General features: G+C 39.8%; 1 protein-coding gene across 3 annotated transcripts; it reads right to left on the minus strand.

Annotated features, from left to right (window-relative positions):
* Window positions 1–890: 890 nt before the first annotated feature.
* Window positions 891–27,703, minus strand: LOC149003797 (non-canonical heme oxygenase HOZ, chloroplastic-like). Of its 3 annotated transcripts, XR_016170184.1 has the most exons (14): window positions 27,431–27,703; window positions 27,244–27,306; window positions 27,057–27,143; window positions 25,634–25,732; window positions 24,982–25,077; window positions 24,706–24,771; window positions 24,516–24,606; window positions 23,817–23,884; window positions 23,653–23,718; window positions 22,899–22,949; window positions 21,816–21,880; window positions 20,159–20,225; window positions 19,416–19,515; window positions 891–1,794 (listed from the first exon to the last, which is right to left on the minus strand). XR_016170184.1 is itself a non-coding variant. In XM_089136683.1 (13 exons), exons 1-12 carry the CDS (start codon window positions 27,686–27,688, stop codon window positions 20,171–20,173), a joined length of 1,065 nt encoding a protein of 354 aa, XP_088992809.1. In that variant the 5' UTR covers window positions 27,689–27,703; the 3' UTR covers window positions 895–1,794; window positions 20,159–20,170. The 3 variants fall into 3 exon arrangements, 2 of the variants coding, with proteins under 2 accessions (XP_088992809.1, XP_088992810.1); XM_089136683.1 differs by lacking the exon at window positions 19,416–19,515 and having other exon boundaries at window positions 895–1,794; XM_089136684.1 differs by lacking the exons at window positions 891–1,794; window positions 19,416–19,515; window positions 20,159–20,225 and adding an exon at window positions 20,252–20,589.

Genomic DNA, 27,703 nt, shown 5'->3' on the forward strand with positions numbered 1-27,703 from the left:
ATGAGCAGAGGGTCCTCTCATGGTCATGGGTTCAATGCGGAGACAGACTCGCCCCCATGTTGAGGATTAAATCAAGTTCTGAACCTGAATCATGGTTGAGGAGGAAAAAGAACTTGATTAAATCGAAATTTCTCGGGTTTCTTGATGCTTGGGGGTGAAGAAACTTGCTCTTCTGAAGAAGAGACCCAAAACTGGTTTTCCATGGAAAAGGCAAGGCTGGGTTATTTCCGCAAAAAATCGCTGACATGTCGCCGTGTCGGTGGTGTCGCCAGCCACCGACACGGCAACTTGGTCCGACATTTCGGACCTTGGGGGTGAGAATATGAGACACTTGATGGGTCGAACTTCAGTAATGCGCATCACTGTGCTATAACAAATCTCTACCGTCCATTTTGATTTTGAACACCTTCAACATGGACGGTCTTAGATCAACGGCTGCACAGCATTCAAGTTTGAACTTTGAACTACGTCGTCGGGATAAAAGTCCAGGAAACTTTACGCCAATCCAGATTAATCGGACTCTCCATCTGGATCAGCCCCAGAACTGAAGTGAAGATCTAGTTTCCTACAAAGGATTGGTACAACTGGACAGGCCAGAATCAGAATCAGAATCAGCCAGTTCTAATCCAATACAATATCCAAGTCCTCGGTTCGAACAAAATAACCACCGTCAATCCTTGATCACATTTAACTCCTATTAGATTGGTGGTATCTAAAAACAGACTGTTCCCTCGTTTTTTCAGTGAACTCCTCGACTATTAGTTAAACTCAACACCAAAACCCCCCCCCCCCCCCCCAAAAAAAAAAAAATTAAAAAAAAAAAAAAAAAAAACGAAAGAAAGAAGGAAAAAGAACTCCGGTAATGTACCCAAAAAGAAAAAAAAAGAAAAAAGAAGAAGAAGAAGAAGAAATAAAGACACAGAGCACCTTAACTAGATGAACCATGGAGCACCAATGTAACTCCTATCTAGGACTGATGGTATCTGAAAACGGACCCTTCCCTCTTGTTCTGAGTTAACTCCTCAAAAGTATTCTACCAAAAACAGAAAATATATAAAGGAAAGAAGAAAAACCCAGAACCTCTTGACTAGATGAACCAGTACCTTTTTTTTGCTTTTAGCAGATCTCGAAACCCAGAAATAAGGTTTCTTTATTCTCATCCGTATCCTTTGGCTATACCGAATTCTGGGCTGCCAGCTCATTCTTGTCTGGTGGGTGGTCATGCTGTACCTAACTTCGGTCATCTATTGTATTACCGACTCAAGCGACCATCGCTTCAGCAGTGAGAAGGTTCCAGAAGTAGCAGAAGTGGGGTTTGCAGCTTAGACAGCCATCTCTGCAGATGTGAACACCCTGATGTCAAACATAATTAATCGGTGCACCTGAAATTTCTGGACAACCATCCCAATGTATCCCAATGTAAGTTAGCCCACCTAATCCCACATTCCCATCAACAATCTGCGCAGTATAGATGGACATCCCAAGTTACATATCTCAATGTTACAGAACAGTAAATTCTGCTACACAATTTAGACTTTATATATATTTATTCATAACTTGGCTCCCCTGTCTCAACCCTTAATAACAATATTATATTTGATGGGAACGATCTCTCTTTTGCAATGTGACCATATTTACAGTAAAGAAGCAAACTCTTTAGGAAGAATAAAGGAAAACTACTGGCCACCAAGTTTCGAAATTAATCAGACGCATCCATTTCCGGATTTAACTTGGTGACACGGGTATTCACATCTGTTGATATATACCAGAAACATTATGCAATAAGACATAATCCTGCATGGCCAAGTTGTAAGGTTAGAAGACAGCGGGTATCCATTTCTCATAGGCTAATACCATGTATACAAGTGTCTTTGTGAGTGTCTGAAAAAGATGACGAGTGAAAATATTGAAAGACACCAACCAAGGAACCCTAGCCAACACAGCTGCCACACAAAACCATCAAAATCAATCAGCTAGTGTACCACAAGATGGGGGCAAGCTCTCTACACTGTTCTAAGTAACCAACTATTATGTCTAACCGTTGACGGCTCAAAAGAGGTTTATTTTTAGATACTGGTCGAAAATGGGCCACTATATATAAGTTACTCCATTTGAGTGATAAGGAAGAAAAAAGTGGGTGCTTTTCACGCTCAGGAGTTGAAAACTATCAAAAAGTAGAAATTCAATTTGGAGCCAGTCACTTCATGTGCAAGGAATTCTCACGAGAACAGGCAACATCTACAAGATGTCATTAGAAAGTTACTGGCTGCCAGTATGGTAAATAAAAGGAAAGTAACAACCCTAGCTTCTTTTCCTTCAAAAAACGAGAAGAGGCCATCACATATAGAACAGCATCTCCAGGGCTTAAGGTCAAACATCTCTTCGATATAGTCCAGGTGCTGTAAAGATACATTACATGAATTCATGTACAATGTTCTGATCAAAATCAATGTTCAATTGTCCGTCTTTCCAGTCAAAATGGCCTTCAACTTTACAGCTATCTAAACTTATGTAACTACATAACTACTGTCAAGACATCGTTTTGGCTGTCAGAAACACAATTTAACTTGACCTATCTGCTCTCCTAATAACCATAAAGTTAATCAAAAACTCACATTTACAATATAAATAGTTGCATCAGATAAGATTCAAAGGCATAGTTGTCAATGCGACAAGGCAAGGCGAGGCAATAGAGAGCAATGGAAACCAAGGTGACTCCAAGCAAGGTGACAAGGCAACACCAAGTGATGAAACCATGGATCTAGGGTCTAGGGGTAAAACTGTAATTTCCCTAGAATGTGGCTGCTCAGGACATTCCTAGCAAAGGATAGAGGAGTTTTCTAAGGTTTTCCCAACAATCCAAGCCTGATGATGAGAATGATTCTCAGATCTGAACTGTATTGGAAGTTGAAATTTAGATTTGAAATTCAAATTCTAGGGCAACTAGGGTATTGGTTAGGGTTTGAAGAAGGGCTAGGCTTGCTAGTTCTGCATATCAGAATTGTTTTCTATTGTTGTTCTCTTAACTATTATAGGATCTAATTGGGAGAACCTAATAAATTTCTGATTTCTGAAATTCTAAAATTACTGCAAATTCAAGGAAGAATATGAAGTGCAGTGTTTTTACAAGTTAGGGAAATAGGACTGTTTTTGCAAAACTAATGGTAGGGATGTGTTCCTAAGGTTCATGCAATCCTAAGGGGGCTGAAAAGGGGTTGAAAGGGGCTGGATTGATGGTTTCCGAGATGGGGTAGGATACTGTAGTGCAGCAAAGAAGAACGAGATAGGGGAGGCTGCAACTACTAGGAGGAGGACTAGGGTTGGGAAGGAACTGTAGGGGAAGGGAAAGGGGGTAATTGTAATGGGGTTGTTAAGCAACCAACTTAACATCAGGCTGGACTCTTTCAACCACAACTTCAACTCACAATAGAAGATTCAAAACAAATACTAAATAGACTCAAACTACCAAACTGGACTCAATTAAAATTCTGAAAATTTCTAATAATTTAAAAAATAAAATAAAGTAAAATAAGGGCCAAAATGCCAAAAATACCCCTCATAGAGGGTTCAGCCAACCTATGGAGGCTTCATGGATCCATCCTAGGGGCCCCACTTGGGGTTTCGGACAGAGGGGTCCGGGTGTTCACATCACCAGGTCGCCCTTGACCCAAAAAAGGGCTAGGACACCTAGGCAACGCCTTGACACATGATCAAAAGAGTCAATAGTATTAAGATGGAAACTCCATAACAGACGTCGGTGAAAACATCTTAACATTAGAGAAGTAGAAGATGCAAGAATGCTGTACTCCTAGATTTTCATCCAAGGACACCACCCACACATCCCCAACCTCCAAACAGAAAAGTAAGAAAACGTCACAGGATTCAGATGTGCTGTGTAATACCCGCACCCCAAAATTTACGATCTAATTCGAATTTTTATTTTTACCGGAAGAACCAACTCGGACCGGTGAACCCTGAGTTGACACCATCGAACCGGCAAGCGAACCACTGGAGACCCTCAGCGAGAATGTCATTCCAAAGAGGTACGATTTAATTATTCGAGAATTTATTTATTTTATTTCCTCGTGACCAATACATAGTAATGCCCATAGATCTCATATCCGGTGGAATTAGACTGATCCAAATACGGGGAAATGATCAGTACCAATAGGTGAACTCGAGGTTGATCCCATGCGAGAATCGGCGTGGTCAGATGAGATCGGATTATAAAGTAATAATATAATGATACACGTATAAATAATAAAATCATAACAATAGGAAGTCTTTTGTCGTGGAGATGAGAATTAAAGAAGTAATAAATATAGTATAATAATAATATGCTGGGAACTAAAATTTATAAAAGAAAGTGAGGTGGAGGTGTATCTTTAAGGACGAAGTGTCATTCTTAAAGGAAGGTGGCAATTAAATAGTTTGAGGTGTCACCATAAGTAGGAGGCGGTATTTTAAGATGGAGATGGCATTTACCTTTACGTAAAGGTGGTATGGAGCTAGGCGCTGAATTTAGAAGATGTGAGTGGGTGACAATGCATGAAAGTAAAAGAGGATAATACTTTAGGGAGTCACCATTTTTATCATCCACCTCCACGTGGAGCAGGAGGTGGTAAATATAGGAGATAAATCACAAGTAAGATAATGGGCATGTGACACATCACTTCTAAAATCTTAAATCAATAATCCTTGATTTGGTAGAATTCTTTAAATCTAAACCTTGAACCCCCACATATAAATAGACACGAGGCTAGGAAGGAGAGAAGGATTGACAAGATTTTCACTCGCAGAGAGGAAAGAGAAGGTGTGCGTGTAAGCTAGCTTAAGGTGAATTCTAAATTCAGACAGAAGAGAATTACGCAGAACCAACAAGTAATTTGTGAGTGGGAACTTAGAACTCTCATGCATCATGAATCCTTATATTATTTTATTGGTCATACAAGCATGAATATATTATGTGTAGAATTGATGTAATTAGGACATGCATGGCATAGCATGATATTTTATATAGTTGCAATGCATATGTATATGATTATTATGAATTCATACGTACCCTTTGGTGATGGTGTGAGAAATACCTTGGATGTGTGATTGCACGCTCTGGTAGAAGTGTATGATGGGTATTACACTCATCGACTGTACACTTGGTATTCCTACACTCATTACTGCGATGGGTATGAAATGACTTGATTATAGTGGAAAGCATTTTGTTCTAATTCTATATTGCCAATGAGGCCAGCTATATAACTATGGTATGGGACACAGAACATACTTCGGACCTTTATAATCATCATAGTAGATTGCATGGGTAGAGTGCATATCTGAGTGCTACTTCCCTTGCCAACAGGGGATTAGGTGTTGGTCAGCCAATGGGATGTGGGTGAAATGTGAGTAGCCCATGGGCCTCGTGCGGTTGTCTAGGGTGAAATGTGAGTAACCCAACGGTCCGGTGGTATCCTTGTGGTTATGTGAATATGATTAAACCCCGTGGGGGTATTGGAAGAATATTGCACCGCAACCGGAGTAGCGCTTAACCTTCACGAACCTAGGCATTGTATGCTAGAGCATATATTTGTGCATCATAACTTCATGATATATTGTTATGTTTGCCCTATAGATATTTCCCCTCGCTGGGCTCTATGAGTTTACTTTTATATATATACATGTTCTATAGATTCAACATTATCCGAGGATGCCAATCTTTTCACGTTCGGCTTCACGCCTAGTGTTCCAAATAACGGGGATTGGTGGAGCCCCACTACTTCTGGTCATGGAGATGAATATGCGTGTGACATTTGTGCCTACTCCAGACCCACATAGATTGAGTGGGATTGCTATTGATTTAGTAGATCTCGCACAGTGGACGTCAACGTGGGATATGAGTTACGACTTGTACGTGCGTGATAGGAACACTATGGTGGGAATAGTGTTATTTCCTGTTGTAGTTTGTATGTCACTTGTTGGGGTCAGCATCAGGTATTTCTTTTTGATATGATGCACCCTAGCCTTGGAGGGTATGTACATATGTACAAGTGACTTTTGATGGGAAGGAAATAACACGTTTTTCTACCTTTTGTCCCCAGTTAATTGTGTTTAATCCAGTTGCTTTGTTATGATTGATTCTTGTGACAAATGGGTGTATACTGCAACCTGATTCTGGTTTGGTTCGGGAACAGACCGGTAAGTGTTCCCACTGTTGCATCTTCGGTTTGATGAAATTGGGGTGTGACATGCTGGGTTCAGTTTGTAGATGGAAATAGGAACCCGAACCCCCCCTTCTTTTCTCTTCCTTTTGGGGTGGAAAACAATGGCATGAATACTGTAACAAAATAGAGGATTCACACATGACATGCACAAAAGGTCAAGCAGGGCTGTAATTTCTGACCCATCCTATAATTACTAATACAGAAGTTTGTCCTAGTGACCTAGTGTATTGGCCTGAGAATTTGAGTTGTTATTCTGTACTTTGGGTTGATTATTTAACTCTGAGGATTGCTCTATATCATGTTTGTAGTGAGCATATTCCTCATCTGACGACATTTCACTATCCATATTTGAATTGTTTGTCGAGTGTATATTATAGTAGGTGTTGATACGGAATCTCGCTCATCCTTCTCTGTCACGAACCTGCAAAATACGAGCTCGACCTTGGGGGGTCGAGGTACGTCTCCGACGAACAAGTCAGTACCAATATTATGATCTCAACTACTCAATAGAGAACTCAAGTAATTGATCACACAAAGTATGAATACCCACCTCCTAGTGTTTACCAGAGGTGTTTATATAGTGTATGGTGTTGGAGTTATCTTCGGAATAACCCTGATATGAGTTGTTATGTAACTCTTTAGAAGAGTCCTTTTACCTAACTAACTCTCTTCTCCAGTTGTTGGGTGGTAGGAGTCTACCTTCATGAGGCCATCTCATACTGCTATCAGGATGGGCTTATTAGTGTGGTCGGTCCTACCATGAACCGCCTGGCCGGACCTTGTTAGGTTACGAACCTGGTCGGATCGTTCAACTGCCGGTTCAGACCGGGAGATATAGAATGACTATTTTAGTCATTAACATAAGCCCCCTAGTCCTTTGTGGTCGAGAACTTTGTGCTCGGCTCAAGGGAGTATTTTTCATTTAGGGGGTGTATGGTCGGCTTGACCAACACATTTTTCCTTGAAATCTGTAACGTCCCATTCATGAATAGCCGTCATTCTTTGCGCGGAAACCGAAGCACGTTCTTCGATCTTTGTGTGTGCTTGACACGTGTCAATACTGTCGTTTCTCAATAAATGCCTGTCATCATGATGAAGAGGCTCTTCATCTTCAATCGTCCACCTACGTGCTGTTCTAGCCGTTGGATGTAAACATTTTGAATTGATGGAGAGACTCTTCGTTTTCCACCTTTCATCTTCATGTTGCCCCAACCATCTGATATGGATATTCAGTGGTAATGAGTTTTGACCGTTGATGACTCATTTGCACCATCCCTTAGATCAGTATCTGGGTCTTTATAAATACATATTTTCTTCTTCTCCTTGTTACTTCTGCAATTCCTTTCGTCTCTACAACTGCGAAGTTCTTCTTCGTTGAAGACAGTCGATCTGTTTTTCCTTCAAGCTTTGGTCTTCGTTGGAGGAGGTCTATCAACCGTTTTCTCCTTCTTCTTCGTCGTACTATCGTCAACCAGTAAGCTCTTTGTTCTCTGTTTCTTTTATACATTTTTTTTTTAAGCAGTGGTTCATAGTTCTTATAAGTTTGTGTTTTTCTGCTTGTTTCTTTTGTCTCTGGGTATGTTTTTGTATCATTTGTCTTCTATCTCTTTAGGATAACATGGTAATCCTGAAGAGGGGATCTACCTTAGAAAACCGTAAGAGAGACTTAGGAAAAGAACCTTCTGGTTCTTCAGTGGTTGAACCAGAAACCGAACATCTCCCTAATCCCGGGCTTCCTAAAAGCGACCAGTCTAAAGACATTTTTGACGATCTCTGTGGTCGAGAACCTTCTAATAATGATGGTGAGGAGACTGAAATAGATTCTTGATCTAGGACCGAACACCTTAGTGCCCGAGCTTGCTTCAAAGCTGAACGTAAGAAGTGGAAAGATAGCTTGACACTTGAAGAATATAAACTCGAGCAGGTTAAGGATTTAAATCCCGACCATATAGATTATGATCCGTATTCCTCGGGCCCAGATTTCCTTCCTTCCCAAATGACCAAAGAAAGGTTAGATTATCTTAGACAAAAATATGAAGTTCCTTCCGATCATGTGCTCCGTGTACCCACCCCTGAAGAGAGGGCGAACTCTCCTCATCCCGGAGAGTTTGCCTTATACGAGGATGCCCTTAAGAGTGGTTTCCGTCTTCCTGTTCACCCTCTTTTTCGGGAGATCATGCTTCATTTCCGCATGTGCCCGGGTATGTTTGTGCCGAACAGTTGGCGCAACGTTATCTGCTTTTGGGGCTTTTGTCAAAAAGTAGGTGTCCGACCTTCCCTTGCCTTATTCCTTCATTTCTTCATGGCGAAGAAGCAGGAACAAGATGGTTGGTTTTACCTTTCAAAACGTACCTTTTCCCAATGTGGTTGGGAAGGCAACTTTGTTGGGACAGGAACTCTTCCATCCAACACGAAGGGATGGCGTCCCAAATATTTTTTTGTTCGGCCGCCATCCAAACCCTCTTTTCCCATCTTCTGGGTTCGTGGACCGATTACAGGTTCCAATGACATCCCTATCCTTTCTGAAGCCGAGCAACGTGCCAGGGAGAAGATTCTTCGGCTTCCAACCGAGGATAAGAACAGGTTTGCCGTTCACGGCTATTGTTCGGAATACCCCAATATACTACGTTTTTGGGGGTTCCTTCCTGGTGAGTATTCTTTGTTGGTGTATCTTTATTTTTGCGACTATCTTTTTGTGTTCGATAGTAATTCTTCTATCCTTTTTTCAGTGATGCTTAATCGGGCAAATGTTTCCCGAGCAGCTGATGAGGATATGGAAGAAGTTGAAGCTCGGATCCCTACCAAACCTGAGCGAACTCAGTCAGATAGAAGGAAGCAAGTTCAATCAGGGCCGAAGAGATCGGCTGATGTGCCAGACATTCCTCTTAGGCCGAACAAAAAGAAGGCTCCTTCATCCTTCATTGCAGGCTCGGGAGAAGATGTGGACGCCTCCCCTTCTGCTCCTCCTGAGGATATTCCGAGCACTCAATCTGCAGATGCTCCATCCAGTGGATCACTTAAAGCTGGATCTTACGTTTTAAACAACACTACTGATGGTACTGAAGTTGCCAAGGCATGGTTGTCGGGAGCTTTGCTCCCCACCGATCAGCAGTTTCTTCAGAAAATTGGACCCACCCATACTGAAGATATAATGAATAGGTATGTGGTTTCTGCACGAGATTGCTTTTCTCGTACAGTCCTCCTTTTTCATTATTTTTGCTTTTTTCTTGGTAGGTTGGTTTGTGCTTTAACCCAGGCTTGGGGAGGCAACTTGGAAGCTGCTCGGAAGGATCAATCCACTATTTATCAACTAGACAATAAAGTCAAGGATTTAAGTGATCGATTAGAGAATGTAATCAGTGAAAATGCTGCTTTGAAGGATGAGAAGGCGATCACTGACGCTCGTGCTTTATCTGCCGAAGAGCGCATTTCCGTTCTTGAGCGTGAAGTTGCAAGTTTGAAGATTTCTTTGGAAGACAAAGATGTTGCCTTTACGCAGCTCGAGCAAGAAAAGGACCAGTTTATAAAAGATTTGACCGATCAACTCGCTCGAGCTTGCCCGGCCTCTTTTGAGAATCTTTCCGAGGAATTACGTCAGGATGTGATTCAGAGGTGGGTACGTACTAAAGGTTGCATTGGATTTGTTTCCAAAGTTGCAGCCCCGGGCTTCAAGTATGGTCGGAAGGATGCTTTTACTAAGCTCATTGAAAATTATCCGGAAATCGACCTTGGATTGTTACAAAAATATGTCGACCTAGGTATCTTCGATGAGCTTAGGCTTCCCCGACCATCATGGGCATTTGGTAAGGATACCTTCCCTTTGCCGAAGAGGGTGGGCGTACAGGATTTTTTAGACTCCGACTGGGAACCGGCCCCTGAGGAGGAAGATGAAGCCGGCCCCTCAACGAGTACCGATCCAGTTGATCCCTTGCCGTCCACCAATCCAACCGATGATGCAATTGCCGAATAGCCTTCCTTTTTGCTTTGGGCAATCTTTTGTTTGTTGTTTAGGAACAACTTTTTAACAATGATGAATTTGTAGTAGATGTGTTATTTTGCCAATGTAAACTATAATTTATTCATGGTATTTTTCCTCTTTTGTACAAGTATACTTGGTCGGTAGGATAACCTTGTTTGGCATACTTCCCCCTTCATATCAAGTTTACTTGGTCGGTTTAATACCCTTGTTCGGTAGATAAGGGTATACCCTTGTTCGTTGGTGGTCTGCCTTTGTATCATCTCAAACCATGCTGTTCGGTACAGTAAGGTTTTGTTCGCTCAAGAACTAAGTAGTTGTTCGTCAACATCTGCTCGTTCATAACCCCTTCCTCCCGGGCATGTTAACTTGGTATGATTCTGGAGTTTTTATGCCTAAAAAATGTTAGGTCTTTATTGCCTATTGAGTGTAGGTCTTTTATGCCTTAAGATTCGTAGGGCCTTCCTAGGAATCTCCGGTCTTTTTCGCCTGAGAGTTTCAGGTTTTTTTTTGCCTGAGATTTTCAGGTATTTTTCTGCCTGAGAGTTTCAGGTCTTTTCTGACTGAGATTTTCGGGTATTTTTCTGCCTGAGAGTTTCAAGTCTTTTCTGCCTGAGATTTTTAGGTCTTTTTCTGCCTGAGAGTTTCAGGTCTTTTCTGCTTGAGATTTTCATGTCTTTTTCTGCTTGAGATTTTCAGGTCTTTTCCTCTTATTGAAGTTGAGTAGTAATTTGTATGAATGTCTTTATTTATATATATAAAAACTAATCTGACTCCTTGGGATTATGAATCTCCCATGTTGTCTACACACTAAAATAAATAGCAAAACTGGAATAAAACGCTCAAAATTTGTCATGTTCACGACTTTCTCAGGTACTATTTTTATTGATAGTATTTCCTGAGATTGTTTGAATTCCATGATCGGGGGATCCTGTCACTTGTTTCCGGGTCTTGTAAATGATATGCTCCGGGTGCGACTTGTCATATGACTATGTATGGTCCCTCCCAATTTGGGGATAATTTCCCTTGATTGGTTGGATCTGAAGCAGCTGTTCGGCGAAGTACCAATTCGCCTGGCAAGTATTGTTCATTTCGAACTTTGGCATTATAATATGTCGCTATTCTTCTTTGATATTCTTCAAGACGGAACTGGGCTTTGTCCCTTACCTCGTCAATCAGATCTAGATTGGTTCGCATTCCTTCGATGTTTGCCTCTTCTTCGAATTCTATTTCTCGAAGGGATCCAATTTGGATTTCAACTGGGACTCTGGCCTCTGCTCCATATGCAAGTCGGAATGGAGATTCTCTTGTGGTCGTCCTTGGAGTTGTTCGGTACGACCACAGTACACTAGATTGTTCATCTACCCATCTCCCTTTCAGCTGGTCGAGCCTCTTCTTGAGCCCATCGAGCATGGTTCTATTAGTAACCTCAACTTGGCCGTTACTTTGGGGATAAGCTACTGAAGAAAATCTATGCTCGATCCCTTGTTCTTTGCAGAATGTTGAGAATGCTGCATTCTCGAATTGCTTTCCATGGTCGGTTACTAATATTTTTGGAACTCCGTATCTGTACGATATGTTATGCTTGACAAAACGCTTTATCTGCTCGATACTGATAGTTGCAAGGGGTTCAGCTTCTACCCACTTTGTAATGTAGTCTATTGCCACTACCAAGTATTCTCTCCCTCCCGATGCTTTAGGTAACTTCCCTACCAGATCTATTCCCCATCTTGCAAAAGGTATTGGGGATAGAGTTGATGTTAAAGGAACTGCGGGGGTATGGGAGATCTTTGCATGTGCCTGGCACTTGTCACACTTCTTGACGAAGTCTTTGGCATCTTCTTCTAAGGTCGGCCAATAGAATCCTTGGCGTATAATTATATTAGAGAGTGTTCGGGATCCTACGTGAGATCCGCAGGTTCCTTCATGAACTTCTCTTAATACATTTGTAGCTTCTACTGGTCCCAAACATCTTAGAAGTGGTCGAGTGAATGATCTTTTATATAACAGTCCGTCCCTGATGGTGAACCTGGCTGCTCTTTGTCTTATTGCCCGACCAATTTTTTGGTCTTCTGGGAGCTGGTCGTTGTCAAGATAATGTATGATTGGCTCCATCCACCCCAGCTCGGTTGAAATTTGCATGTGGACGACCTTGTTTATGCTAGGGTTATCAAGCTCTTCAAGGTAAATCACTGGTGCTTGGACATCCATTCCTTCCGTAGCCAAGCGAGATAATGAATCAGCTTGGTCGTTTTCAACCCTTGATACTTGAGTTATTTCTAGCTCTTTAAAGTACTGTTTGTAATTGTTGACCAAGTTCAGGTATTTCTCCATCCTTCTTTCTTTGGCTCCATAAACTCCCTTCACCTGATTTACAATCAGCTGTGAATCACTTTTGATCTCCAGATGTTGAATGCTTAGAGCTTTGGCCATCCTGAGTCCTGCTAACATAGCTTCATATTCAGCCTCATTGTTGGATGCTTTAAACTTGAAGCAAAGGGCATATTTTATTTCAAATCCCCCAGGACTCTTCATTAATAGGCCTACTCCACTTCCTTGCGAGTTGCTCGATCCGTCCACGAATAGAGTCCATCTTTTGATCGATTCTACCCTTTGCTCGTCCTCCTCTTGACTTGTTTCTTGTTTTTCAACAATGAAGTCTGCCAGGGATTGAGCTTTGATGCTTGGTCGGGGTTTGAATTCTATTTGATGTTCGCTCAATTTCACTGCCCATGTCACCATCCTTCCGGCCAGGTCTGGTCGGTGAAGGATTTTTTTTTAGTGGTAAATTCGTCATCACTGTAATGGGATGAGTTTGGAAATATGGACGGAGTTTTCTGGCCGCTATAACCATTGCCAGGGCTTGTTTGTCCACTTCTGGGTAGCGAGTCTCGGCATCATTCAGGACATGACTGACATAGTAGATAGGTTGTTGTATATTACCCTCTTCTTGCACGAGAACTACACTAACTGCCACCGACGAAGCAGCTAAATATAATTAGCTCCTTCTTGCTGGTCGGCATAATGAGCAAGGGTGGTCGGGATAATTTGTCTTTTAGGTCTTCAAATGCTCCCTGGCATTCATCATTCCAGATGTTTCCTTTCTGACCTGCTACCTGCTTTAAAATTTTGAAGAATGGCAGGCATTTCTCCCCTGATCTATAAATAAATCTATTCAGTGTTGCCACCCGACCAGTTAGGCATTGGACTTCTCTGATGGTTTTGGGTGCTTTCATATCCAAAATTGCCCTGATTTTCTCAGGATTGGCTTCGATTCCTCTTTGGGATACCATGAACCCGAGGAATTTACCCGAAGATACCCCGAAAGCGCACTTTTCAGGATTGAGCTTCATCTTGTATTTTCGGAGTACTTTGAATACTTCTGGCAGGTCAGTTAGATTTTTCTTTTGAGATGCTTTTCACCAGCATGTCGTCCACATATACTTCCATATTTCGACCAATTTGATGTTTGAAGATTTTATTTACCACCCTTTGGTATGTTGCTCCCGCATTTTTTAGACCGAAAGGCATTACTTTATAGTAATAGCTGTCCCTATCAGTCATGAATGCCGTATGCTTTTCGTCCCCAGGATGCATAAGGATCTGATTGTATCCTGAATATGCATCCATGAAACTGAGCATTTCGTGTCCTGCTGTTGCATCTATAAGAAGATCGATTCTTGGTAGTGGATAGTGATCCTTTGGGCAGGCTTTGTTGAGATCTGTGTAATCAGTACACATCCGCCATTTCCCGTTTGCTTTTTTGACCATTACCACATTAGCTAGCCATTGCGGGTGGTCTGTGCGTTTTATAAAACCAGATTGTTTTAGCTTTTGCACTTCAGTTCGAATGGCTTCATGTTTTTCAATGGCAAAGTTTCTTCTTTTCTGAACAACCGGAATTGCCTGTGGATCAATACAGAGTTTATGCTCAGCCACCTCCCTATCGATCCCTGGCATGTCTTCAGCCGACCAAGCGAAAACATCAAAATTCTTCTTTAGAAACTCAGTGAGCTCTGATTTGAAATTTGCTTCTTGCTCGGAACCGATCATGGTACCTTGCTCCTTCTGGTCGGGATTGAAATGGATTCTTTCTAGCTTTTCCACTGGTTCAGCTCTTTGCAAGGTTTCTTCATCACGGTCGTCCCTGACTTCAATGGTCATGGTCGAGTTCGTCCTTTTCTTTTTTTCCGCATGTAGTCGTAACTTTGCCGGCTACTTTTCTGGTCGGCTACACATTCTCCAATTCCCTTTGTGGTCAGGAATTTCATCTTCATGTGTAGCGAGGAGACCACTGCTTCAAGTGCGCAGAGGGTTGGTCGTCCTATGATTGCATTGTATGTTGATAAATCTCGTACGACCATAAAATTAGTCTGTACGATTCTATCTCGTGGGTGCTCTCCAATCCGTAACTCTAATCGGATCGTTCCTTCTGCTCGGGTTGATGATCCCGTGAAACCATAAAGCTGGGCTTCACATGGGACGAGCATATTTTCTTTTAGCTTCATCTTTTTGAACGCGTCTAAAGATAATATGTCTGCTGACGATCCAGTATCCACTAAGACTCTATGGATTTCAGTTCCTTCCAGGAGAATTTTGACTACCAAGGCATCATCATGAGGGATTGTAATATCCCGTAGATCCTTGGAAGAGAAAATTATTGGCTCAGTAGATATATTTTTATGGGTTTCAGTATTCCCAATATATCGCACTTTTCTTTTTGCTAGTCGATTTGATTCTTCTGTCGGACCACCAAATACAATATAGACTGGAGATCTTTTTCTTTGCTTTTCATCTGCCTCAGGTCGGCGTTTGGCCGGACTTCTTCTTTCTTCCTTGTGGCTCGACCTTTCTCTCTTCGAGGCAGGGTTGTCCTGTGGTCGGCTATCTTCTTTAGGTTGGATATACTTCTTTAAGTGTCCTCGAGAGATTAAGTTTTCTATCTCCGTCTTTAGATTTTTGCAATCGTCCGTCCAATGGCCGTGATCCTTGTGATATTCATAATACTTTTGTTTATCACGTTTTCCTGGCGGTGCTCGGATTTTATCCGGCCACTTCATATGTCCTTGATTTTTTATTTGCATCAAGATTTCGGATATTCTTGTATTCAGTGGTGGAAGATTACTAATCTCTTGCTTTTTTGGGGATTCTGCTCGAGCTTTCTTGGTCGAGCTTATCCCTAACATCCTGGTCGGTTGAGCCCTTTCTCGACTGCTTCTTCTTTCGGCCCTTGGTTCTCTTTTTTGAGATTCTATGGTTTCCGAAATTTCTGCTTGTTTATGACATCTTTCATTCAGTTCCGCATATGTTTTTGGCATATATTGGAGTAGTCGCTCTAGCAATCCTTCATGAGTAATTCCTTGATATAACGCATGAAAGGCAATTTTCTCGTCCATGCTTTCAATTTGCATGGTAAGATTATTGAATCTTTGAAGGAAACTTCGGATAGATTCCGTTCTACCTTGTTTTATAGCAAACAAAGTGTCTTCTCTTTTCTTCAATCCGACTCCTCCCTGGAAGCGCAGCACAAACACTCGCCCTAGTTGGTCGAAACTCATAATCGAACCGCTTGGCAACGCCAAGAACCAGTCCAATGCGGAACCGGTTAAAGAGGCTGCAAAACTTTGGCACATGGCGGCCTTATTATGCTTATAGAATGACATGGTCGATCTGTAGCGAGTGATGTGATGTTTTGGACATTGTGATCCGTCGAACAGTATGAAAGTTGGGCATTTGAAGCTTTTTGGTATTTCTGCCTCAGAAATAGCTTGAATGAAAGGATCCTCTTTTAGAAAAGCATATAGCTCATCTTTCTTTGGATCGTTTAACTTGTTTACCTTCTCGTCTAACTCTTTGATTTGTTTGCTCAAACGCTCTTCCCTTTTGCTCGGTCCGGACTCAACTCTTTGATTTTTTTGTTCTTTGAGAGGATCGTTGCTGCTTCCTCGATCATTATCTTCATTGATCAGAGGATCTTTGTTTGGAATTTCTTTCTCAGATGCCTAGGACTTTTCGCCTACCTTCTCTTTTAACTTTTGTCCGTCTTCCAGAGATGGTCGAGGCGTTTGATCAGGAATGACCAGGTGGTTATTCTTGCTTCCCTCAAACACTTTTTGAGTATTTTTAGGGTCTGCATTAGGGGCAATTATATGACCCATAGCCATCCTGACTAGTTCATTCAAGGAGGATATTTCCTCCCGAAGCTTTGTTTGTTCCTTCTGGAGTGTCTCAACTTGATTTACTAATGCTCCATGATTCGGGTGTTCGGGGTTTTTCTCCCCTTGATCGGTATTTTTCTCCACCTGGTCGGTATTAATCTCCACCTGATCGGGAATTACCGATTTTTCAGGTAGAGGAATTCCCTTCGAAGCATCATCCTCCACTTCCTTCTGATTTACGGCCTTCACTTTCGATCGCACCATGACTTTTTGATGCAGTTCCCACAGACGGCGCCAATTGTTGATACGGAATCTCGCTCGTCCTTCCCTGTCACGAACCTGCAAAATACGAGCTCGACCTTGGGGGGTCGAGGTACATCTCCGACGAACAAGTCAGTACCAATATTATGATCTCAACTACTCAATAGAGAACTCAAGTAATTGATCACACAAAGTATGAATACCCACCTCCTAGTGTTTACCAGAGGTGTTTATATAGTGTATGGTGTTGGAGTTATCTTCGGAATAACCCTGATATGAGTTGTTATAGGAGAGTAACTCTTTAGAAGAGTCCTTTTACCTAACTAACTCTCTTCTCCAGTTGTTGGGTGGTAGGAGTCTACCTTCATGAGGCCATCTCATACTGCTATTAGGATGGGCTTATTAGTGTGGTCGGTCCTACCATGAACCGCCTGGCCGGACCTTGTTAGGTTACGAACCTGGTCGGATCGTTCAACTGCCGGTTCAGACCGGGAGATATAGAATGACCATTTTAGTCATTAACAGTAGGAAAGGTAACTAGCCAATCCTAGGAGACACAGCTCATTCAGTGAATGACCATACACAATGACAATTTTAAATAATTATGTTTAAGTACATCATAAAGAAAAGGGTAAATTACAAGTAACCACCCTATTCCATTACCTATTATCATGTTAAGTCTCATGTTTTGAATAAAATACAACAGCGCTCTAGTACTGACAGTGACAAGACCCTTTTACCCCTCTTATATCTTTCACCCACCTAATTCATGATTCTACTCTTGACATTCCTATCTTCTTCTTTCTCCTAATAAACACCACCACCCACCGATTGGGCTACAACTGAAAAAGCAAGTCAAGGTTCCAATGGACAAGCTTTGCACCTTCCTGCTAGGACCCCAACCCAATCACCACCACAACTATTAGCATTGTAAAGCTTCTCCACCAACTCTCCTCCTTCCTCTCAGCTGCTGCACCACCCATGCACATCTCCTGGTCCCTGCAGTCTTCCAACCAAAAACCCCATACCACTGCAAGCACAGACCTGTGTACTGCCCTACTTCACCAGTTCTTCACCTGCTCAATCTCAGTGTCCTGCCAATGACTGCAAAACTAACCTCATTCTTCCCTTGATGGTATGCATACCCACATGATGCTGCCCAACCTTGTCTCTTCAATATTACTGTTCAGACTATAGAGACCTTCCCTATAAACCTATAAATAAACACCAAAAATGACGCCACAGATAACACAGGATTCTTTTTCTTTGATCTCCGCTCTACTTAATTATCTTAGACATTTCTATTCGAGATCTGTTCGTTAATCTGTTCCAATAAAAAACTATGCTCCTACAACGCCACTTTTGCTCCTACAATGCCACCTTGATGGTATGCATACCCACATGATGCTGCCCAACCTTGTCTCTTCAATATTAGTGTTCAGACTATAGAGACTTTCCCTATAAACCTATAAATAAACACAAAAAATGATGCCACAGATAACACAGGATTATTTTTTCTTTGATCTCCGCTCTACTTAATTATCTTAGACACTTCTATTCGAGATCTGTTTGTTAATCTGTTCCAATCAAAAACTATGCTCCTACAATGCCACTTTTGCTCACCCAAAACAGGGGAATAGAGAATCATGAATTTTAAAAAAAAAAAATCATATCTATTACATCATTGAAACATAGCTTACAAAATATTGGAGAAACAGAAAATACATAATCCTGTTTAAATGTTGTACATAATCATATCTTTCATATACATTATTTAAATTCAGAAACTTATTTTATTCTCTTCTCCACTGAATTGAGCTAAGGTTGAGCTAGGGTTTCTGATTTGATTGATCTGAATCTCAGCTCAGTGATTTCTCTTGAATTTTCCTCATTAATTCTCACTTCTAAACTACATCATGGTAAATGCAGCAGTAACCAAGAGAGATATGGTGAAAACAAAGAAGTAAATTGATAAAAAGACCTACAGTGATTTGGGAGGTCATGAAAAAAGAGATGAGTGGCTTGGCTTGACAACAAACATGACACCAAATTGGAGAAAAAGTAATCTGCTTAGGCAACCGTATAAAAGCAGGAAAGGGCTCGACTGGGTTAAATTGTCTACCAGCTATTATTATCACCAAGCAGGAAGAAAACATCTATTCTTTTGCAGGTCTGTATCTTAATTGTTAATTCTTGTAGATATCCTCCACCCGAAACAGTTCTTCTGCAGGTCAGTTTCTTATTAAGTTTCTGTTGGGGTTGGCAAGGGAGTTACGAAGGGTTCAATCTAGGTAGACTTTTTGATGCTTGACAGCCTGCTTCAAAGCTACTGAAAGAGAGATCGTGATGCAGGTGGCAGAAAGATGGACGTAAATCATACCATTGTCAATTCTAATTTTCAACGGAGTCAGGGAGGGGGGACTTCCCTGTCATCACAAGTATTTGTTCCTCGTCTCACAAGGTAGTGGTAAAATATAACCTGATAATGTAATCACCACATAGGACATAAACTAATCGAGTAGATCACCCTGATATTACTGTGTAAAGTGAGGTTATACATGCATTTTTCAAAACATGGGATTTGCAGGATTTAGGTCAGGTAAGAAGTGGGTACTTATTATTTACCCTAGAAAAAGCCGTATGTATTCAATATGATGTAATTAGTTAGCAATTGAATAATATGAGATAATCAATATATATAATAAGTAAATCATAAGATATAACATACTAATATTCAAAAAATAAATAAATCAATAAGCATAAATGAAACAAATCCCATATATAGTCAACAAGGCATGCTATCACCTTTGACCCAAGAAAAAGCACGGTGGCGCAGGCCATTGCCTTCATAACTATGGTATATGTAGATTTTTCATATAGCATAGAATGACTACCATGTCTAAACCTGCACAGCAGGATATCAGATAAGTGCCAAGATTGCAGAGTGATTTTGCCTGTCCATTTGCAGTCAAGAAAAAATGATGGAAAGTTTTACAACAAAATCCCAACGCATGACTTTGATCATTCCCACAAAATTTAATTTTCACATAAAATTTTGGTTTTAACAAAACTCAAACCAGCCTAAACTTTGAAATTTAAATTGTTGACCACTATCTTTGCAAAATCTAGCCACGATACTCGATATGCAAATAAGTCCAAGGAATGCCTGTTTTAAATGTATCATATTATTACCAAATATACGGTGAGCTTTAATTTTCCGATTGTTCCAGCAAAACATATGATTCATACCTCACATGCTCAAATCAGTTAGTTATGAAAATGCAATAATCTCACAGGTTTGCTGGACACAGCAAGGAACCTCCATAAAGAAGTTCAATCATATATAAATAAATAAATCAGAAAGGAAGAAGTAAATACAATTCCATTAGTATTACTAAAAAGCTACAATGAAGGAAAAGGTAAAAGAAAGGTTGCATCTGACACGATAACAATCAAAACAAAAAGTGCAAACTGCAAGCCCTCCAAGAAGAATATGCTAAAAGAAAACATCAGAAACTACAAAATAAACACAATTTTTTACAGTTCACCTTTGTGATCAGTTAACTTGAGGCTTTAGCAGCTTGAAGCATTTCCACTATAAGAGTTTTTACATCCCTACAAGAACCAGAAGAATACAATTACGGACATTCAGACAGTTCAAAACCACATCAGTATTGTAGTCACCCACTGACTGTACACTCAGTCAACAACAAATGTTGACTAGTCATAACCACCACAATTCTAGTAGCCATGACACAGTTAATTTGCTGAAAACTGTCAACTTGGTCAAATCATCAAATGGGGGATCAGACAGGCTAGTAATTCCATAGGCTAATCTATAATATATTCATATTCAAAATGAAGTATAACAAAGTTGGCAAAATTGAACACAACCTCAAGCATTAAAGTAATTTTACCTTTTACACAATACCCTGCTTCAAGATAAACATTGTCCTATATGGCTTTTATCTTCATCATTCTAAACCAGATAGTAGACTGTAAGAGCAATGAACACCGGCCAGAATAGCCCAGCCTCCAGTTTATTTTCACAAACATTATTGTAACTTAGTAAAAAAAGCCATCACTGTTCCATATAACATAACATATAGAAGCAGGTCAAAATAAATACCTCCCTATTTTTTAACTAGCATGATTACACAAGCAGGGAGACTGAAATATACGCAGAATTTGAACATAAAAGTTCCAACTAAAAAGAATCCAACAATCTTAAGAGAGGGGATGGGTTCAAGAAGAAGAAGAAGAAAAGGAAAGACAAAGGTGTTACTAACCCAGACGTAAGCAGTGGCGGAGCCGCGTTGGGACCGGAGGGGGCCATGGCCCCCCCCCGGATTTTTTGAAATTGGAAATATCTATGTTTTTTTCTCCTTATTTCTCTATTTTTAAATATGAAATACTACTATTTGGCCCCCTCCAAAAATTAAAAATAAAAATTTAAGATAAAGATAATGGGTACAAATGTCATTCATAATCTCTATCTAATGGTTATCATTCAATCCCTAGTTTTAAGGAATAAAAGGTTAAATTCTAATTAAAAACTAACTTAAAAACTAACTCACGATCCATGAATTTCTCCTTATATATTCTCTCCTATTTTCATTTCTATTTATTCTCTCATGGATTTCGTCTTTTATTCCTATTTTTTCTCTTTTTTTTCCTCACACGTCTCTCAAAATTTTGAAGTAGTTAGCAAACTTTGGAATTTTCCTAAATCTTCTCCACATCAGGTATTGACTCTCTCTTTTTCAAATTATTCATTTCTCTTTCTCACACTCACGAATTTTCTATTAATTTACCTAATTTTTAATGTAGACTCTACATTAAAATATAATAATATATTATGATATGGGACCTATAGTGGGTCCCACATTGGCCCACATATATTCGGCCCCCCTCCATGTTCAATCCTGGCTCCGCCCCTAGACGTAAGTAGACTAACTCCCATGTAATACATTTAATTAGCAGCAATGCAACCAAGAAGTGCTGCATATAAAATAATTTTCTCTATACCCAAGAGTTTTATAAATAAATAAATGTGAAAATTGAGCAGTATACTTAAATCTCACAAGTCAATTTTGATTTCAACAAAGCAATATCAAAGATCAGCTGGGAAAATACTCTAGACATGACAAATGACTTCTCTCAGCTTGTGAAAATCCCTCAATTATGAAAAGTTAAATGACTCACTTTCTATCCTCTGCACGCCTAGGAAAAGGTATCCGAAGCTTGAAAGTATTCCCTTTATAACCAGCCTGAGAAAAAAAGAACAAGTCAGAACAAAATTAAAAATAATGATAATCAAAAATCCTTAGGCAGTACTAAAAGAAAAGCAGGGGGAAATTTTGGTGGGGGAGCTTTGGCCCCTAAGCCCAGACACAGGGTGAATAACTGCACCACCCTCATCAAAGGCATAAATGCCCACCCTGTTGATGTTTCTGTGTGCACTTCCATTGGACCCAACTGGCACAGTACCATGTTTCCCCAGAGAGAATTCTTCCACAAGAAGAAAATGAAATGGCATAAAAAAAATAAAAAAAAATCACAGTAAAATACCCATATTAATGTTAAGAAAATACAAGTACAATTTAGAAAGCATTCAAAAAAAGAGAAATGAAAGCAATTTGCAATGAAAGCAATTTGCAATCTATATGATTTAAATTAGATGATTCGGTAAAGATCCTTGATTGTGTGAGATAACTTGTCTTACGGTATTATGCAGGCCACCACAGAATATTAAAGAGACATAAGCAATTTGAATAAATAAAACCATTTCCACTACTACAGAACACAATATATAAGCCAATTTCAAGAGAAATGATAGTATATTACAAGCCCAATTCAGCGTAGCTAACTTATAGAGATCGAATCAAGCAGCACCATGTCTTGGATCTTTTATCCTATCATCTCAAGCTTCTTGCTGTTGTACTACTATTTCTTTAAGGTTCTTAAGGAAAATGCAAAACATAAAGCAACAAATGATCTGATACAATTTAAGTCCAAGCCTCCACTATATTCTCATTTTCTAGGGGCACATCCCATTGTACAAGTGGATCAGACATCATTGACCATATGGACCCACAGCAATCATGTCAGTTTAATTTTAACCATCTAATTTGTAGTTCAACAATTAATGGTTCACTTTCAGTTTGCCATTAAAATTACATGATTACTGTTAATGAGCAAATAGAAAAACACCAACCAGAAGACAAAGAAACTACATAATATGTTTTTGAAAACAAGGGTATCTATAGAGCATAAGCTCAAGATTACCTTCACATTGAAACCAAGTCTGTCCAAATCCAATATATAAGCAAAATCAACCTGATATTGGGGGAAAAAGAAGACTTCAGTTAGCTTATATAATTATGATGCTAAAGCTCTCTCTCTGTGCAACTATATAACATCATTTCGGCTAATGAATCCAATACATTTTATTTAAAAATTAAACAAACAAACATTCTGATCAATCCATAAAAGAGTACAACAGTGGATTGAGTTCGCTTTGAGCTGTGCAAGGTCTTTGCTCTTTCTTGAGGATTTTCCTCAGAATTTCTCATAACATAGGGCAGTAGAGTCTCTCCCCCCCCCCCCCTCTTCCTTTTCCAAAATTCTGCAGGTGACAGCTGGTGCTTCAGCATAAATGGATGGTTCCTCCAAAAGGAAAAGGGAAGGGTTTGGAGTGTTAGCCTATTGCCAAGTCATCAGGAGAACCATCTTAACTTTGTTGGGGTGGTGCATGAGTCTATTAAATCAGTCATCCTTTAGCATAAGGAAGAGGGATAGACTCAGCATGGTTCTTTGTAACATAAAGAATCTCAAGTCTAAGCTTACTGGAATTATCTTTAGTCAAAAACTCCACCAAGCTGCCTCTCCAAGTTTCTTAGTTCCACAAATGCTATGATCTTTTTGCCACCTAACTTCCTAGAGGCCTCAAGTGACATTTCTGTATCAATCAAATATATGCTATTTTACGCCCCACACCGACCCCAAGGGAGAAAAATGTAAAAGAGAAACCCCAGATCACCTCAATTGCTGTGGAGTGTTGCACAATAGCCTTTGTATCGTCAGCATGATCTTGATTCATGTGTGACTGCCAGACAGGTTGGAAGTTGAATAAAAAACACAAGAACAGTTGAGAGATAAATATTAAAGGTAAGACTGTAGCAGAAAGCGCTAATTCAATGATACCGCAACAGGATTGGAAAACTGAGCTATTGGATCAACTTTTGCGGTTCTGTAATCCTCTTTGTCAAATTCTGTAACATAAGAAATACTTGTCAAGAGAAAAGACAACAGCTATACTACTAATACTAGAGATGAAAATTGTGAAAGGTCATGTGAGAATTGCTTTACATATCATGTTTTTTGGTGCACAAGAGATCAAAAAAATATAGCTGAGAAGAAGCAGCAAGTGTGATTGCTGGGTTATTGACTTATTTCCATGGGCGCAGTCATGATATAAGGGAATGCAAGCTGCAGTCCATCTTTTTTCGGTTATAAATTAAACAAGGGAGCGAAAATAAGAGTATGCTCTATATACAGATCCCATGTTCATTGCACAAATTCATGGATACAGTGTGTATATTTAATAACTTAATTACTAATTGGTCATTCTCAATGATAATATCCAAATGGTGCATTTAACACCTCAAAATAAGGATATGAAAAAGTTCAACATTGGGCATCAAAATATCATTGCTTGGTCTCCCATGCTGAAATATACAGTGCTAAAACAACAAAGAGAGTAAACTTTCTTTTAAAACCTAGGATAGGAAATGAGGACTCTGTTGCGAAAAGATTTTACATCTATAGGTTCTATTGATACGAGAAAACTAAAGGAGATACTAGGGATGCCTATATTTTTAAGCCATGCTCTTAAAGTCGTACCTCCAGACCCCAGTAGAGCAGTTGCAACGCCAGACACATATCGAACAATTTTTGGTTCAATGCGTAAAAATTGGAAGTCTCCAAAGTCAACCTTAAAATTGTGAAAACTTTGTTTGTCAGCCAACCAAAGCAACAAAAGAATCCAGTGCAAAGAGATAAAAATGTAATCTTATAGATGATGGGAAACCACCCAAAATGCATTCGGATGCCTTTTCAAGTATGCATCACGCACAGCTTCCATATCTTGTTCACCAACCTATAGGAAGACCAATTAAAAAAAATGTGAATCCGAAATGAATGAAGAAGTTATCTTCATTAATCTTAAATGAATGAAATACCTGAAGGTGTTAACATCAAGTTGGTTGTAAAGGATAATTCATCTATCAAGTGGGAAAAATTAAATAGATTTTATTGACCAAAAACTCATCACTTGAAAATATGTGAAACCACAGAAAAAGGTGCCCACCGCTATAGCATCACCATGTACTGTGATCACTAAATCAGTTCGGTCCTGAGGATCCCTTGCTACAAGCATTGAGCATTTAGGATTAGCCAATAGATCCTGCATGTGCCGGTCAAGATTTCAGAGTTCAGACAACTATTCTTGCAATAAGAAGCAACAGAAAATCAAACTAAATAAGATGTGGAAGGTAGAAAGGAACATAAGGACTTTTTCTTTTGTCATTTCAGAATACATTTATTATTGAGTAAAAGCCGTGTAAAAGGAAAGTTATTGGTAAAATCAGTGCAAAATATTAGGATGCCGCACAATATTTTTAAGTATTAAGAAATTCAATTGGTTACTTCGCCAACTGAATAAACCAATCACCAGGACAAACATGTAGGCCATGACAATCATATATTTGACTGCATCTGAGTAGTCAATGATATGTGAGACCAAACACAAATAGTCCAAGGCAAAACATATACAGGATGATTAAAAAGAAAGGATGCATGTAATAAGTGTGTTGTACTCCTTCCATGAGGCACCTCATATTTTGGGTGAGTATGAACAAATAAATGCTCTCATTCAAACATTCATCCAAAACCAAAAATGAAAAGTTCCAAGTCTTTGAAGATCACTAGGAGAGTAGAGCAGAGAGAAGTGTTCCAAAAACCTTTGTATGAACTGCCAGGCTGCTGACTGCTAATATGGGAAACCCCTCCTGGTCACATGCAAAATCAACCATGGATCCTGAAGGATAGCCCTCATACTTCTGCAAATAAAAGGGTGGTTAGCATAAGTCAATCATAAATTGTTATGCTTTTTCAGAAGAAAAAAAACAGAATACTTCATTATAGCCCCCCCTTGGCACCTCACTCCAAGTTCTCTAGCCATTACATGATTTATCTTTTCACAAGAGAATGCCAATACCAAGAAATTCCATCATTATGATTGGGGGCCCTTTCCTGACAGCACTTTCTTTTTATATCAAATTATTAAAAAAAAAAATTATATGTTACTCTTTCTTTTGTTTGTTTTTCTAGAGTAATAAATGATCTAAATGGATGCTTTGTCAGCGAAAAAACAAAAGCAAGCATATGCGACCTCTGAGACTGGATGCAAATCCAGATCCTATGGAAATTGTCCAGATAACAAATAAAATAAAAAGTAATTCAACATGAGTCAGATGCATGGTTCTAAGTCTAATGCTGGGTTTTTTCTCACGTTCAGGACTAAATTGACTCACCAATCATAGAAAAGCTAAATGCACCAGAAAGTGCATAATTTTCAATCCTTGACCATGTGCTAGTGGAGTTTTATCATATTGACATGCTATTATTATTACATTCATCAGGCCTTATATCTAGTATGGCCTCACACGGAGCCTAATTGGAAGGCAAGAATCCATGTAGTCAACCCCATTTAGTTGGGACAAGACTTGTTATTGTTCTTGTCTGTTGTTATCATGTCCCCCACAATGCTGCACTCTCTGAGAAGTAGATGCACTTTCCAACACATAATACACATTTTTGGCATTCCAATGGGATTGAATGATGTGGGACACTTGCGATTTCCAATCACTCATGATTTCCACCTCAAACCGTAAATAAGTTTACTTTGCCATAAACTTACTGCTTCTCGGCTTCTAAGGAACCATTTCCAACATCCATGTCGAAATTAAGTAATCCCACTCAACTGGAAGGAGAATATTTTGAAGCAAAATAGGCTGCATATAAAATTTCTCAGTATTTTCATACACCATCACCAAAGGCATCCTCACTGATGCTGCCGATAATTAGAAAAGTCATCACCATCATCATTTCGTGCTCAAGTTTTACCGCATAGACTAAAGGCTAACAATTCTGAGTTGATGAATTCATCCAAAACCACCTTCATTCAACATGTAGAAGGGTTCTTCTTGTCGTGGTTCATGTACAGAAATTGGAATAGTATACATGCAACCCTACCCAAAACTGGTCTTACGATCATGATTAAAACAAGAATATAGAGCGGTGAACAAACAAAATGAACTTCCTTTTCTTCAAATTAGAACAATGGGGACCAAATATAACGAATTTATAACATGTATAAAATACCTGCGAAAAAGTAGCCAGCATACCCCGGGTACTGCGATCAAGTATTGTCCGAACTTGTTCAATCGGAGGAAGTCGAGCAGCTGCTTCCTGAGACAAACAAACAAAAAAAAAAACGTACACGAAATCAGTCGCAAGTCCGTCGATTATACAAAATCTCGGTCCCAAACACGCAAAATCCAAAACCAACCTGATGAGCCTGAATCAATTTATACACGTTGTCATCGCTGCCCACATCTCCGGATGAAACAGTCTAAATGAAGAAACTAGAAAAGGATTAGAAAGAATAAATAAAAAAAGGAAAAATGAAATGGAAGAAGTGTTATACAACAAACACACAACGTCCCCAGAAGTGAAACGGAAACGAAGGTATTTACCTCAGTTGCAGAGGTCATTGCTCGAAGGCGAGGAGCAGAATAATTAAAAGAGGAGTAGTAGGGTTTCTTGGGGCGAAAATGAAGAGATGAATCTCCGCGGAAGATGTTAATAATCTTAAATGCATTAATGCATGACGCCGGAAATGTTGGCCATCGAAGACGAAGAGAAGAGGGTGTCACTGCAACCAGACTCATCTTCCCTGTCCCCACGCTTTTCTGCTTCTTACTTCTACGTCTTTGATAGATAGATATATACATGTCATATCATATTAT

This window comes from Hakea prostrata, chromosome 10 (genome assembly GCF_041222555.1).
Source record: "Hakea prostrata isolate BN-2017 chromosome 10, UWA_Hpros_2, whole genome shotgun sequence".
Classification (NCBI taxonomy): Eukaryota; Viridiplantae; Streptophyta; class Magnoliopsida; order Proteales; family Proteaceae; genus Hakea; species Hakea prostrata.

Coding starts and splice junctions, on each gene's coding strand:
- LOC149003797 (XM_089136683.1), bottom strand. CDS start 27,688: ATGTATATATCTATCTATCAAAGACGTAGAAGTAAGAAGCAGAAAAGC. Junction 25,078..25,633: donor GCCTGGCAGTTCATACAAAG/GTTTTTGGAACA, acceptor CGGCACATGCAG/GATCTATTGGCTAATCCTAA. Junction 20,226..21,815: donor AGGCGTGCAGAGGATAGAAA/GTGAGTCATTTA, acceptor TGGTTCTTGTAG/GGATGTAAAAACTCTTATAG.